We start from the raw sequence: 16,289 nt of genomic DNA on the forward strand, positions 1-16,289 counted from the left end.
GGTAATACAAGGCTAGAATATTTAATCTCCTTTTTTATCTTTGAATGTCTTGTCTGATTAAAGAGTTACTCCCACTTCACAAAGTGAAATTCATGATTCATAAAGTTCACAAAGTTACTTCATAGTCTCTCACAGTCAAGCTTAAGCCATGGGAACCTTAATGACTGCAGTAGCATGTGGAAATGAGGTAGCTGTCAACCACTGTTTAAAACAGTCCTTTATTTTCCTTACTTTATACCTACAAGAAAGAAAACACTGTTTTCTAACTAATACACAGTTAAGGTGCTTTCTTTAGTCTGCACAGCCTCTTATGCTGCAATACAAAAAGCTGCACTACTCTCCTTTAAGAAAAAAAAGGAGAACAAAAGCTCAAAGGCAAGCAACGGCAAACAGGTAAAGCAAAAGTGATCTGAAAGAATACAAAATTCCATCGTCCTTCACTATGAAGAAAATCACCAGCTTGAAGTTGAACACCCTACATTCAGCAAGAGCAAAAGCTTAAAGAAAAATCTGAAATTAAATGATTACTACTTCATACTGTACTAGCCACTAAAACCACACTTAACTAGTTTCAGTGCTTGATATGACAGAAGTCAATCCATCTGTTACATTTCTGGGTACCATTCTTGCACTCCCCCACCTGAGGAAAATTTGCAAACATAGTCCTCAAATATTTTAGTGGTGTGACAAAGATGGCACACTTCCTGTGCCATCCTCTATTCTAAGGTATTTTCTTTTTATTTGTTCAGTTTCTACAGCTCTTCCTAGTTCAAAAAACTACATAAATATTCCCAAAACACAAAAAGAGTTCAGCATACAAAGGAAGATCATTAAGAATATATAACAAATGCAATTATTCCTACATATTTATCGTGTAACTGAAGGAAGAATTACTTCAATACTTATAAGGGACTGTTCCTTCTTCTACAGGCCTCCTCACCAGATTCTCCAATACCATAAGCAACCAAGAAATTGAAAGACTTAAAACACAAGTTGAAAAACTTATGGTGGCTGCAGTTTCTACTGTTCAGGCTGACTGATCAAACAGAGTTGCTGTATGTAAAAAATCACGAGGCTCAGCATTGTAAACAAAGGGGCCAGTAAAGGTTGGGGGACCCCTGAGATAAATGTACACGCTACATTTTAAACACTGCCAAGGCACGTAAAGTGCCACACAACTGGATTTAATACTAAGCAATACTGGGCACTCTATTCACGTCATTATTTCTCTTTTGCTGTAAAAAGTTGCAAGATCTTCATAACGCTTTACCTTTTACCTTTTATTTTAAATTTGGAGTCTCTGTATGTATTTAGCTCTTTGCAATATTCTGTCATTTTGCTTATCTCTCACAATCTACAAATGTGAAAGTGATCACAGTACTAGTCCCTAATGCTTACATTCTTTGAGGAAAAAAAACAAAATGTTGAGTGCTGATACTATTCTCTTGGGTTTCTCTTGTTGACTGAAAGTTCCAAAAATTTTTTCTAAAAACCACTGAAGCTAAGTTTGTTAGCATTAGTTAATTTTTATATCAATCTGAAAACAGCTATAACATGTTAGAGACTGACTATCCTGACCATTTTTTTAAATAGTGCCACATATACATGCACAATTCAACAAGCCCACAGTGACATGCAGTGACAGCTCAAGGAGGTTATGGTGGGGAAGGAAGTAAAAAGTGCTTTTCTGGCAACACTGGTGGGTGTGGGGAAGTGGTCTGCTGCATGCATGCTAAATATGGTGGAACATTTAGATACCCTACCTGAGGGGTGATCCGATGAGCAATGTAGGAGGGGTAGGGTTACTCCCTGCATTGTGCCGGCGTCGTACTGCCTGACGCCTAAATGTGCTGCGTTCACGGCGAAATGTGACAGTCTCCTCGCTGGCTTGTGCTGCTGCATCAAGACAGACTTTAGGTCAAATAAGAACCCATCCTAGTTATGTACACAGTAACTTAAGACTCCTTTCTTCCCTCTGACCCTCCCCAAGTTCATGAACTTGACTCGCAACAACAAAAATAGCTTATGCCCTAACTGTTCAAACAAGCTGCCTCCAGACAGGATCACAACACAGTTATTGGCAAAAATCTCGGTGGTTGGGGAAGTGTTCTTGAATACACATCTTACTTTTTTTTACCCCAAATCCAAACAGCCAGCTTGCAAAAGAACTTGGACATCCCAGATCTCTTCTGTTTACACATGGCAGGAAGAGACACCTGATCTCACCCTTTATCTCGTTGAACAGATAATTAAGAAGCCTGAAGGACAACCTAGCAAAGTTGTCTACCACTTCTCACCATAATCTTCTCAATTTTATAACTTCTGTCAAATAGGTAGGGTTGAGGTTAACCTCATCACAACTCTTTCAGGAGACAAATCAAAAGCAGCTTTTTTTTCTCATAAGCATCAAGGGATGCACACTGCTCCTTCTAGACCAGTTACAATATAATTTACTGAGGTAGGAGGTTGAGAATAACAGAGAATAACCTCTTTATAAGGACTCTTGGTTTTGTTATTTCAACTTCACAAACAAAAAGTTTGGTTCAAACTTATAAAGCAACATCATAAAAAACAGTTTGTATGTACTTAAGGGATTAAAATATTTATCCACGCATTATCCTCCAAAATCCACCTGTGCTCCTTAAGCTCTACAGTCTGAACAGTTTCAGGTTTGGACTGCTTCATGGTGTGTCTACAATGTGAGAAGTCTTCCTCTTGAGCCAAGGAAGCTCCTAGCCAATTTGAATGCAGAGCACTAAAGAGCTCAAATGAATGAGCCACAGAAAAAATAGGATTTGGCAGGCAAGCAGAGGAGAAAAAAAAATTAACATAAAGTCAGTGCAAGAGGAGTATCCCAATCTTGACCAGAAAGTCACAACCTGGGGGCCAAGAAGCCTATTACTAGAGTGAGAAAACCAAAAATTGTATCAAACAAACAAAAAACAAACACCCTCTCTCCCGCCCCCACAAAAAGCCCACAGAGAGCAATGGCAGGAATCCTACAGGCAGAGCAGCCCATATGCACTTCAGCACACTTCAGGTTACAACACTGCTGCCATGAACCTTTCAACACTCACTAGCAAAGATTCTAATGCTGGTCTAAAGTGAACAGCAACCCACTGCTGCAGCCCAAGAAATCAAGGCTGAAACAAGAGTTTTAACTTTAAAGAGTTTAACCCATGAACCACAAGTTACTAAACGAATTCTCTATCTGAGGCTTCAACTTACAGCTTGCTTTGAAACAAAAGAAGCTACATAAAGAGATTAACACCAACATTGAAGATACAAGCATTTCATTACCAAAACTACAGAAGTTAAGGGTAACCCTAATTCAGTCCTTTCCTGGACTTTCAGGAAAACCAGGGGTTTGCACATTCTGTCCTCATTCTTACACAAGTGTTTCCACAGTTTTAAGCATCAAAAGATTATACGACCTTTTCAGGGTATTTCAGCAAGAATTCACTACATTTCTCCTGTGGTTTAATACACAGCTTTATTTTAATACACTGCCTAATTTCTTTAAGCATTTCTTTGCAGCTCTCATATTTGAAGTACAAAACAAGTAAACCACAATAAACAAGACAGACTGAATCCTGAGGTCAAAACAACCCATTGATTTCGGATGACAATTTCTAAATCTCATTTTTTTCTAAGATACACATCAGCATATAAAAATTCACATTTACAACACAGCTTCCACTGAGTTCAGATGCAAAATCAATTCTGGTAATCAGACCACAGTTAAGCACCACAAAATAAGGAACAGTGACTAGTCTTAACTGAAATGTAAATATCTGAATTTCCATTAAGATGGTAAACTTGAGCAGCATTCAAGTGCAATTCTTAAAGGGAGCATACTTAGGTAGCATCTTCTGCAATAACTGAAGCAGAGACTATGAAAACACAATAGTCCTCCCTATATAGCTCCAATTTATCACTAAAGCAAGCCTCAATAACTAACAGAGGCAGTGTCCTGTGAGGAAGCTAGATATACAAACATGCTTGAAGATAAGAAAAAAAGAAAATAAAAAACCTAATATGTACTTGGGGATTAAATTCAAAGCTGTACAGGCACACAACTTCGGCATTTTCTAGTCTTTTATCATTACTTTTAACTTTTAGAAGTCAAAGTAGATTTGGGTGTAGCTTTCTACCTGTTTTACCACAAGATTCTTGATTTATCATCTCGAAACTTTCGTGCACATATTTTATACATATTCTTCCTGAATGCAGATGGTGACATTCAGGGTCACTACACAAGACTACCAAATTCTTTTCAAAAGACTGCAGGGCTTTTCAGACCAACAAGCTCCAAGTCTGCTAACATTATAACATTACACAACATTTCGAGAAGCTACATGTAGAAAACAGGACTAAAGAAGAAAAAAAGAAAAAAAAAGCTAGCTGAGCAGAGAGGATTAGCATAAAGTGTGGAAATCCAAACTGAGCAAAATTTCCTTTTGGTCGTAAAGGAAAACAGAGGGGTTGTGGTTTTGTTTTGTTTACTGTATTGGCCCCTTGGGTTTGTTCATTCTTGGGAGGACTTTTTGGCGAGCTTTTGGTTTTAATATCATTTCACAGAATACATAAAATATAAAATATACACATACCAGTATGGAAAGCGCTTTATATTAATTTTTATTATTTGTGTTTCTACTTGCCTTTAATGAGAAGGAACAGTGCAAGTGTTTGTGAGTTCACCAGTAGGAAGTAAGACAAAGTTCCTAACTTAGCTTCTACCACGATCCAAGAGCAGTTTCATCATGTTTCAATATAAATAAGCCTACTTTAACATTTATGATGTCACATACACTTCTCCGATACTGCTACTTTCAACAACCTATCCTAGTCTCCAGAAATGTAAGATCCAGCACCCAGTCATGTACAAAATCCAGATGTAAGAGGAAAAGATAACACAGCTAATACTTCTAAAGTTCCTGCCTACTTCAGCTTAATTAGTAGAGGCAAGCTTTTCAGCTTACAAAATATTTGTTAAAAGGTGCTCTATGGTTTTTTTTATTCTACACTTCTATGCTGAATCACTAGACCTGATATCAAGAAATTGAAGCATTTCCTCTGCACGTTGTCATATGAATGCAAATCCCCAGGATTATCGATTCTCAAGAACTCAAAAATCAAGTTTGAAGTTCAAGGTGCACAAATTACAAATACAAACCTACATCCCAGAGATCAATGAAATAAGAAGTGAAGACCTAATGACAACCTTGAAGCAAATTTAACCCCTCACACACCTATTCCCAAATATAATACAACTATTTGCAAAGAAGAAATGACACTTGTAGCAGTTAATGAACATGTTTGCATGCACAGTTGCATTAAAATTATCTTGTTTTAATACTTCTGATTGGAAAAGAGACAAATTAGCAGTTACACACTGAAAACATCATGAGGATATAATTTTGTCATCAGACACTTGGAATGATACTTTACAATGAACCTTTTTACACTCACCTCTGTAGTTTTACTAAATTTTAAGGAGAACTGAAGACTCAGTTTTACACTACAACTACACAATTGTTATGTAAGACACCTAGCTTTAAGAAACAGGAACATTTATATAAAAACAAGCCAGAACATTTGCAACATCTCCCTGCACCTATTCAACGCTGCTTTTTACCAAAACTTGGAAGCTTAAGAACAACATGAAAAATTAGAACTGCCAAAATTTTATTGTATCAATAAGACAATTTCATTTTGCTACAAACAAATGCTAAACCCAGTGCCTTAAATAAATTTTGAAATACAGAAAAATTCTTCATAAGAAGATTCCTGGAGAGATGTGGTATAAAACTAATACAACGGTGAAGTATCCATGTGGAAAATCATCAAGTTCTTAGGATAAAAACTGCAATCATTTAACTAGAAAGCAAGCAAGAGAAAAACCTACCACAGCAGAAAGTGTCCCTCACTCTTCTCAGGAAAAAAAGGAAAAAAAAAAGCCAAAAAACCCAACACCCCTACCCCCATCACTTAAAATAATCACTTGAAACCTAGGTGGTTTTGAACATGAGTCAAGTTAAACGTGGCTAAAGGTACGCACTGAACCTGAGCAATGCTTGGGCATGGCCCTTCCCACCCAGTCAAATGGCAAACTCTTCTATTTTCAATCACTAATTACTAAGCCTACACATTCTCAGCAAGAGCTGGAATGAATACTTTATGGTTCATGCACTCACATAAGCAACGAAATTTGCAAATGCAAATTAGCAATGAAATTTCTGGAAGACCAAATGTACTTTGCCCTGCCAAACAGCTGAAATGTTGTTCTTCTGTACTGAGCATCTATATCTCATTTGTGTTCAAAACCTGAGAAATGTATTTCACATGCATTTATGGGTTAGCACTACTGTTCTCTTTATGGTTGAGGCATTTACAGTTTATTTTCACATGCCCTAACACTATATTAAAAATTACACTTGAAAGACACCCAAGCAGAGAGAAGCAGTCTGTTCAGTCCATATCTTCAGTATGCAGTTGCTAATCACCATATCATTATTCATCTTAATAAAACCTACAGTTCCAGGGATTACTTATACTTCTCTGATAAAAAAATCAAAATACTGGCTCAGAGTATAAGTTACTGTGAATATTTAATGAAAAATATCACTAGTGATTATTTCTAAAAAACAGAGATGTGGGCAGCAAAGGAGAAACAATGAAGAACAGCGTGATATCTCCAAGTTACCAACTTTTGCTAGAAAATAGTGCAGAAGAAAACAGCACACAATTCAGAAAAAATTAAAGCCCAAGACTTTAATGTTGTGGTTGCATTTATAAAAAGGGAAAAAAAGTAAGCCTAAAACTAGCCTGAAGAAGTATTTACAGTTATGTCAAAACAGTCACGACAACAACCTGAAAAGCAAAACACTATCGAGGAGGGAATAAAGCAGGACAAGAAAACCATCTGGTCTGGATTCTGAACCAAACATTTTTACAGACCAGCTTGACAGTAAAATTTTTATACTAAGGCCAAAGATAAAACTAGGACTCCTAGTTATTCTACTTCATTGTACTTCCTACTTGAATTATTCCACTTTTAAAAACATTAAGTTACTCACATAGATCTGTAGAATATAATGCTGCTGTACTTCAAGTCAAAGAACTAAAGCTAAACCCCATCTGATCCCCTGCCCAATACACACCCTATAACCCAGGGTTCAGGTATCAATACCTAGTATTACGTTCAAGTAGCAGACAAATGTACATAATAGACATTAGTTTTGAATAAAGTCAGTTCTGACTTTGTGTTTAGATTTATTCACTTGAAGGAAAAGATGCTGTAAATTTTCAGAACACAGCCTTTCCAGAATATGTGGCATACTATGTTAGTCTATCATATACAGGAAGTCATGTTTGTATTACACAGCCTTAACTAAAACACCAAACGTTCATTAGTGGCCAACTTCAATACATGAATGAGTTTTATCTCACAGCTACATTTTGCAGCAATGTGAGCAACTCCATCACAGCTGATAGAGCTTTTAGAACTTTCTTGCTTATATGCATACCAATAAACCCAGGTACCTCTAGAACCCAGCACAAAGATGCAGCTTCATTTTTATCTAATACCAAAAATTCCTATTCAGCTCCTGTTTGAGATGAATACTTAGCTAATACATGAACAACACATGTCAACAAAATGGAACCACTCTTCCTAAATCAAGCAAAAGTCATCTAATGAAAGCCTCTGTATTATCCATAAATACCAGAAAGAAGACAAAACACAGGATTGAGTCCCCACAAAAAGTTCTAAAACTTCGCTTTACTAGGAAGTGGTTAACAATTAATAGATGCAAGACTCATTCCAAGTGCTATTTCATTGGTAAGTTCCAAAACTGCAGAAACTCCACATCAGCCTCATGTATCATTCCTAACATTGTCTACATCTTTAAGTGTTTAAAGGTAGCAATCAGGCCTCTGCTGAGATGACAAGATATCCAACATGAGAGGGAATTCTGTAGAACTCGACCTTCACACACAAAAGCCGTGACAGTCCAGTAAAATGCTTATAGAAGACAGCCCTTCCTACTGCTGGTCTGCTTACCTGGATCCAGTTACTGCAGGGTTCTGCTGAATACACAAATAGAGACGGCCAACATACACACAACCTGGTCACAGCAACTCCACACATTTTTCAGTTTCTACCATTTCTAAACTCCAACTTCTCATGCAAAACTGTTTGGTTTAGTAGTTTGAGCATGAACTGGCAGACGCACAGAAAACAAGATCAAAAGCTGCATCTTCTGTAATTATATCCATTCTATCTGCAGGAAAATGTAGCAAAAACTAAAGCCATCAGAAGCATGGAATAGCTCTGCAAAACAGGCAAATCGAGTCATGACATAGACCATGTGCAACACCAGCATAGTAGGAAAAAAGTAATATATTGCCAGCAGCTGCCGTGAGCATTGGCTGAGTAACAGAGAACTGAACTGTAATAATTGCAGACAGACAAGCTAAGCATGTATGTATAAATACACACAGACTGAAGAGGTGAGCAGGTTTCCATGTGTCATATGAAACACAAGACTAATCCAATCTCACAAAGGCCTATTTTGACCATCTGTAGAGATGTAATGCACACCTCAAAACACGGAAAACAGTATGAGCTGTTACTTCAATATTGCTATGCAATGTACAGAAGGAAAAATGCATCACGCTACATGCAGTTTTATTTACAAAAGGCTATGTACTTCAAGAACTTAAAGTAAATAAACCTTAAACTGCAGCAAGCTGTGAAACAGAGCAGCAACTTAAAGAGCACATCTTTTACAGTTAATATAAAACTGGAGAGAACACTTGACTTTTCAGGCCAGCTCAAGTTTTACAAAACATCACTGTGTTATATACAGCATTATGGTGGTTCTTTCAATTGTTACAAACAGCAATCCAGAAACAGCACACATCTGACAGAAACCAGGCACAGGACAGTGCAAAGGGTGTGTTTCCAGAGTAGCACTAGACTGTGGAGCAACTTCAACTAACCCATGACTCACCAATTCACTAGCTACTTCTGGAGTCAGAATGGTTGAAAAGGATAATAAGTACTGTAAGACATTCTTCTAGTTTTTGTTATACATCCACCACATACACTTAATTTCAAAATTTTCAGATGCTGTTTCTCTGCATTTTAACAAATTACAATTTATATTCAAATGCACATACTATCTCACAGCAAGTGAGTCATTCACCACTTCCTGGCATAATAACATAGAAATGAAACTACTAAGTTGTATCTGCAGAAGTGAAATATATACAAGTTTGTACAACATCCTGCTTAGTGGATGATTAGTAAAGGCCATATCCATTACAAAACATTTTAGCAGTTACACAAACAAGAATGTACTTGTAGTCTCTAAAGACTGAAGGATAAAATGAAAGTTATAATTACTGATTTAAGTCATATTTGAAAAACAGGAACTGAAAGTTGCTGACTGGAAAAGAGGAGGTGGTATAATATCAGTCTTTTAGTTATCCTGTGTGCATCTGTTAATTATTTGTTTCAGAAAGTTATCATAAGTAAACACATTTTTAAATGATCACATTTATAAAATTATAAAATAATTCTTTCAGCAGGAGGTTGGACCAAACTACTCTAAAAATCACATCCAACCAATATCTCCTGATCTTATGAAAATCCAAACCATGTTTATTCTGTAATTCACCTGCAGTAAGTAAATAATTTCTTAATTTCCTCCAAAAAAATGCTATACATATATACACATAACATGTACTTATCTTACACATGTATGTCCTTAAAAAACCTCCCAAGAGGTGAAGACATTTCAGTAGTAAGAAATACTGGCTATAAGGCACTTAGATCCTCAAGAGTTAAAACATTTTCTCTCATTACTATTAGTCATGGATAAGCCTAAAGAAGAAAGCCACAATTAAAGATAGAGATGTTACAAAACTTGTAATATAAGCTATAAATTTGGGGGAAAAAACCCAACAAACCCACACAAGAGAAAAATCAGTAAAGAAGGACTCTATGAAAGAACTAGTCAGACTGATCATGAACAGATTAATGCAATGTAATTACTGCCTTGGTGGCAGACAAGACTAAATAAATAGACAAGAATAAATAAATATTTAATTAGTACTAAAGAAAAGCAAGTCATAATTTTGTTCTCCTTTCAAAAAAAAAAAAAAAAGGCAGAATGACATTAATTTCTTACAATCATAAAGGAAATACTTCCATTTTCCTTGGTAGGAAGAAACAATATACAGCTAGTATTATTAACCATATCATGGCACCAGATCTAGAGAATTCGATTCCAGATTGCTTCTTAAAGACAGCCTGCAACCCATAGAGAAGTACTGCTTGGGTACCTGCCACTTATTAAAAATACTTTCAACTTTAAAGTGACCACTGTGTAAAATTTTAAACTGGAAATGGCTCAGGCCAGCAAGCCTTTCCTATTTTAGCTGCTACAGATTTGTACCTTTGCTTTGAAATGTGTTGAGCGAAATGGTGGGGAAGACAAACCTTTTCAAAAGAGCAATCTAAATATTTCACAATATTCAGCATCTGTCTTCCATCAGTTCTTTCAGACTACTGTCAAGTGGTAAGTACATATAAAGTCTGACATGCTCTGAAAGGTATGTTAATCCTTCTTTGCATATAAAGGGAGAATCTTAACAGCTTTAAGCAGTAATAACACAAAACAAAATTAAATCAAATTTTGTGCAAAGGAAAGCATAAAGTCAAAATGGTAAATACTAAAGGAGACCCTTTATTAGTCAAATTACTCTTAGTAGACATGAAGAGCTGTCACTTTAACAAGGCCTTATGAACAATGTGTGTTAACTGTTTAGCTTGTAGAGTTAGTTCTACAAGAGTGACCTTGACTCTTTTATTAAAGCTACCACAAAAATCTGTTACTAGGAGTGACAGAGAAAGTTAAAAAAAAAAAGCAGAACACACATCTGCCTACATTGGTAAAGTGAGGGCATATAAACAGGTATGAACTAATTGTAAACCAGTCAAATTTGATCAATAATTAAAACACAGCAAAACTTCAGTGTGGCACACTTTTCCTCCTCAGAAATTAATTGTACTGATTTTTATAGTTCTTTTACTAATATTGAGGGACACAATATTAACAAAAAAACCACACATAAAAAACCTCCACAAAAAACCCCAAACAAAACCAAAAGAAACCCCCACTATTAGTCATACATCTTATCTCACTGTGGGCTGGAAACCTCTTTTTAAGATTAATCACTGTATTTTGTTTAGGCAGTCTATATAATAGGAACAGCCAAATTTGTTATAGTTTGTTAATAATACCTGTCTTGATCTAAAATACAATTTTATGAAGGGTTTGTCCACCTAGATTTAAAGATCCAGATTATCTGGTAGATATTGGCCTCTGAATATTCCAGAAGTCAGACTGAGTTAATTAGCAATCTCATACTGTTCTGAAAATGCATTTTAAAGACACTTATCTACCTTGATGCAAAAAGCCTTCCAGTTAAGGCAGTCAATATAGTTAACCAAGAAAAAAAGAAACAAACATTATGACATGCAAACAAGAGAAATTTTAAATGCTCCAAATTTTGTTTTAAATGCCACTACTCATCTGTATTAATAACAGCTACTCCAGGCAGCTTATTGTTCACATTGCACCAAGCAAAACAATAGTGAGGGAAAATAAGAGGAAACTACATTCCTCTCCAGCACTGGAAGGTCATTGTGTTCACATAATGAAGACAAAAAAAAAAACCAAACCAAAAACCCAAAATAAACAAGACTGTCTAGTCAGCAATGACAAGGACAAGCAAAAATCAAATCCCTAGGAGAATTCAGCTTAGTAACTAAACCATTGTAAAAATCCACAATTAAAAGCAGCATGGTAAAAGTTTGGGATTGGTTTTATTTCTTGATACCACCTCAAGCCACGCCAGAAAGGCTGCAGTAGTTTGATTACTCAGTACAATAGGGCATGTTTAATTTGATCACAAATAGTAGTTTTAAGAGAGAGTTCTATTTAACGAAGACTGATGGTAATAAACCCCTAACACCTCTACTTAAAGGTTTTGTAAAAGCTGTTTGGATTCAAAACCCATTTCTGTAGATCTTCCAAGAGATTATGAAGAAAATACTTGTTCAGTTTTACTGGGCAAGAGTGAAGAAACAGGGAGGATGCTTAAGTACAATTTTAATTTAAGTCATAGATACCGGACTCATGAACAAAATACAACAAGGTCCTTTTGGTAGTTCATTTACTTACCTCCACTTGCTGATTCTTGCTCTTCCCCTTCAGGAAAGGTAGCCTGGCTTGGTAAGCTATTCCTAGAACGAGTGACTGACTCTAAGTGTGAAGCCCTTCCCAACAGAGATAGCTCATCTAGCACCTCTCCTTCTTTGGCTTCCAAATCAGATTTTGAAGTGGTTAACTGTTTTATGTTACCTGGTGCCATTAAACTATTTGGGTCATTTAAACAAGCTACAGTACCACTGTCCAGGCTTAACACTCTGGCACGATTCTTGGCACTGTTTGTGCTAGAAGTCCGTCGTGTAGATCTTTTTTTGCTAATTCCTTCAGAGCTTACGTGGGTTTTGTGAGCATTTTCTGAGTCTGTGCCCCCACGGTCTTTAGAAACGTATTTGGTCTTTAAAGCACTGTATTTTCCCTCAGGAGACTGGCATGAATGGGAGGTGGTGCTGGAAGAGCTATCACTGCTGAATTGGTGAGCTGACTGCATGCTTGATGTCCTGCTCAAGTCACTTTGATCACTGGAGTCCTCATCGTGACAAAACACAGCACTGTGAGGTTTAGTACCAGATACACCTCGGAAAGAAACATATTCCCTGTGCCGACTTGAATCAAAACTACTAGCCCGCTTTTTTCCTGTCCTTCTCCGGCTCGACTTGTGGGTAGAGGCTGTTCGATGGATTAAACTAGAAGATTTTGGTCGAACATCTCCTTCCTTTTGTTTTCCACTAGTTTCTTTAGAAGCTCTTGAATCTACTAACACAGCTAGTTTCTCACTCTGCTCATCTCTTTGTTCAGCAGCCTTCCCATGCGGCCTGTCAGCTTGTGTAGTCAATTCATTGGCATGTGGGTTCTTATTGGCCTCTTCTGAAGCAGAGGCACCCAGACCTTTCTGGCTGTGCATCTCATCGGATGCATTAGAACCCTTTCCCTCTTGAACACCAGCCAGAGGACTCACTTCCACAGCAGTCCTTTCACTACTAGTCCTTTTGTCAGTAGTAGAACTACTGTCATCCTCTGAGTCGACACCACAGTCTTTTTTCTTACCATCCTTTTTTTCTTCTCTAGGAGACTCCTCCTCGTGCTCTGACAATACACTTTCTATATGTGTTGAGCTAGTATGTTCACTTTTGTAGCTACTGATGGTACTGTTGGTGTCACGATCAGTCCCGCTGCAGTAGCTTTCTGTTGAACCACTGCTCCTAGTACTCAGGCTTCTCAGACTGTCCATACTTTTGTCTGCTTTCAAGGACTTGCACTTCCCACTCTTAGTCAATGGTTGAGGGCTGCTACTTTTCAGAATGTCATCTAATTGAAAAACTCCTGAAATGCAAGAGTTCTCACCCAAAGACTCTCGGGATCCAGAAGGGGGCTTGGAAGCTTCTAACTCACTGACAGGATCTAGTCCTCGTTTTTGCTGATAGAGGGGGAAGTCATTTAGTGAAGCATCTGGAAAAGCAACAGCAGAGCTAGAAGTCCTTGGTACACCTCGTGGTCTATGATCCTTCCTATAGGAGTGAGAATGCAGAGTTACCAGCGAAGCTACTTCTGTGTCACATGTACTGTTTTTAGACTGGTCCACAAGCTGGTTGTTCGAGAGGCACACTTTGTCACCGCTGTCCCTTGGCAAATCGTGTCCAGAAGACAATGAAGGTTGGATGGAGACAAACGAGTCGTTGGAGACCAGACGAAAAAGCTTCCGATCAGCTGTCAAATCTGTTTAAGTACAGATGTAAAAATATTCATGTAGAATGTTCATGTAAGTTATACAAATTGCTTTAAAACTGTTTGTTTATATCACACAAAGGAAATGAACTGAAAAATACAACTGCAAGTATGAATTCATCACATTACAATTTAAAAATATTTTATAACATCTGGGCAAACCTGACAGGCTTTATTTTTAATTTAAGAATCAGCTTATCCCTAGCAACTAATAAGACAAGGAAATTCTGACAAGTCCTCAACCTCCTCTATTGCTTACGTGTCTCAGACTTAATAATTTACATATCTCTAAGCTTCTTAATTATAAAGAGTACCCTGCCTTTTGTTTTGGTTCCTACATGCAGTAAACACACTTCAAAGTTACTAATGAAAACACAGTAAACCCCATTAACTCTGAAGTTAAAAAACCCAACAAAAATCATCTTTCCTACCAGATACCAAGTAAGGTCACAGCAAGGATGCAGTCATTGTCACAAGTCTTTTTGTACTATAATGAAACTCCCTATGAAGTCACTGAGTTTTACTACCTCTAAAAAAAAAAAAAAAAAAAAAAAAAAAAAAGAGGTGGTTTTTGCTGTTAAAACAAATCATGAGGATTTACTGCTAGCTCTTAGTTAAAACAATCATTCCTGTTACCCACTACAAGCAGTATCCCATAAAAGTGCCCATCTGCAGGCAGTACTAAAAGTCAGGCTACTTTCCCTTTTGCTACTGTCACTAAAAATAAATCTGGAGGCCAAGTTAAGTTTCTAAGGTTGCTAAATTTCTGTAGAGTATATTTGAACACATGCATCTCAGGAGACTTCACAGTTACGTTACTCAGCTGAAAGTAGCAGAACCCTGCTGCCTATTACAACAGCATGGCCACCTGTGATGCTTCATTTCAAACACTTTCTGCATTGAATTACACAGTAATGATTGAATCATCCATCCAATGGTTCTAATCACACATTAATGATTGGACTGGCAAAAATGAGAGGTGGTATTCTCAGAGTTAACTTCCTCCTACTCACTCATGTACTTGAAAATCAGCAAACAAACATTTCTTTGGTTTTATGCTCTGTTTTAGTCTGAGCAGGTCTTTTCCTGGCAATGAAGCTAAATAAAAAATTGTCCTGTTTTGTTTCAGAACACAAGATAACAGTTTCCTTGCATATTAGAAAAAAAAAATTTTAAAAAATTCACCAAGCTCTAATAACTTGCATCTGGGAACAGAGCTCTGTATGGGGTTATTTACTTTATAGAAAAGCCCACCACATTTACATTTGTCTGTACTTGTAAGGAAAGCAAATTAGTCTACAATGAAGTCCATTAACCCCAGGCCACCTGCAGTCTAAGAGATACTGTCCAAAGAAATGTAACTTAGCTGTCCTGCAGCAGTAAGGTGACAGTAAATATTTATTACCTGCTGGAAGATGTCCGAACAAGGAACACAAAGTCAGAATAAAGTTATAACCATTCAAATTACACTTCTCAGAAGATTGAGTAATTAGGAAAGGAAACAGGGAACTTCAAGATAACCTTTCTTAGAGTCTATCTACAAACTGCAAGAGTTTATTTAGCATATTAAGCAAAGGGTCTTTGGTAACAAAATACGGTGTTTAAATATGGAGAAGAAGAAATTTTACCTTGTTCTTCACTCCCTTCTTTACATAGGCTAGAACTCTGGCCAAGACTCAAACTGATATCATCAGAGGTCTTGGCAGTGTCAGTATCACCTGAAAATTTTAAGAAATAAGAGTACTAGTGCTCATAGTATTAACATATGCATCTACATTCTCAATTGTCATGAAATTCTGCTGCTTGTATTTCTTCATTTATAGGTAAGTAACAATAATCACACAATTACAATAACACAATATTAATTTTAGATACAAGTATTGTCTACTTCTTTTATCTTCCACAGAACTCAATGGAAATAAAGATTTTTTTTTTCTCTTAAAGGTGTATCTATTGGAATATTTCTTTTTACACAGTTGTCCACTTATAAAAAAAAAGAGTGGTAGACTAAGAAAATACTTGTAAAGGTCAGAAAAGCAAGGAGAAAAAAAAAAAAAAAAATCAAGGTGACCAAAAAAAATCACTTTTTTTTTGCCTTATTATTGGCTGGATAAATTTACAAGAAAATACTTATAACATGCAAAATTGTTATCTTTTCATCTTAGAGGTGTTCACAAGGGCTGGAAAATACTTTAGTTGGATGTCAAGCAATGAGACGTAACCAAATCACTGATATACAGTACCAGAAGGGTAATTGGTTGCACTGAACTCAAAATAGTAAAGTCTACCCTTACCAACCCTTTGCCTCTGCATTCTATAGGC

At 36.7% G+C, this 16,289-nt stretch overlaps 1 protein-coding gene across 8 annotated transcripts in view; it reads right to left on the reverse strand.

Annotated features, from left to right (window-relative positions):
* PCNX1 (pecanex 1) overlaps positions 1 to 16,289 on the reverse strand; it is an 89,238-nt gene that overhangs the window by 55,973 nt on the left and 16,976 nt on the right. For 5 of the 8 annotated variants that reach the window (XM_014869368.2, XM_088167054.1, XM_014869366.2 and 2 more), the window contains exons 5-7: positions 15,596 to 15,685; positions 12,258 to 13,958; positions 1,764 to 1,896 (exon numbers count right to left, since the gene is read on the reverse strand). In XM_014869368.2, the coding sequence (XP_014724854.2) occupies positions 1,764 to 1,896; positions 12,258 to 13,958; positions 15,596 to 15,685 (1,924 nt within the window). The remainder of the gene's footprint in view (positions 1 to 1,763; positions 1,897 to 12,257; positions 13,959 to 15,595; positions 15,686 to 16,289) is intronic. The other 3 variants (XM_014869369.2, XM_088167056.1, XM_088167053.1) reach the window with 2 other exon arrangements.

Source organism: Sturnus vulgaris, chromosome 6, assembly GCF_052056855.1.
Source record: "Sturnus vulgaris isolate bStuVul1 chromosome 6, bStuVul1.hap1, whole genome shotgun sequence".
In the NCBI taxonomy this organism is placed as follows: Eukaryota; Metazoa; Chordata; class Aves; order Passeriformes; family Sturnidae; genus Sturnus; species Sturnus vulgaris.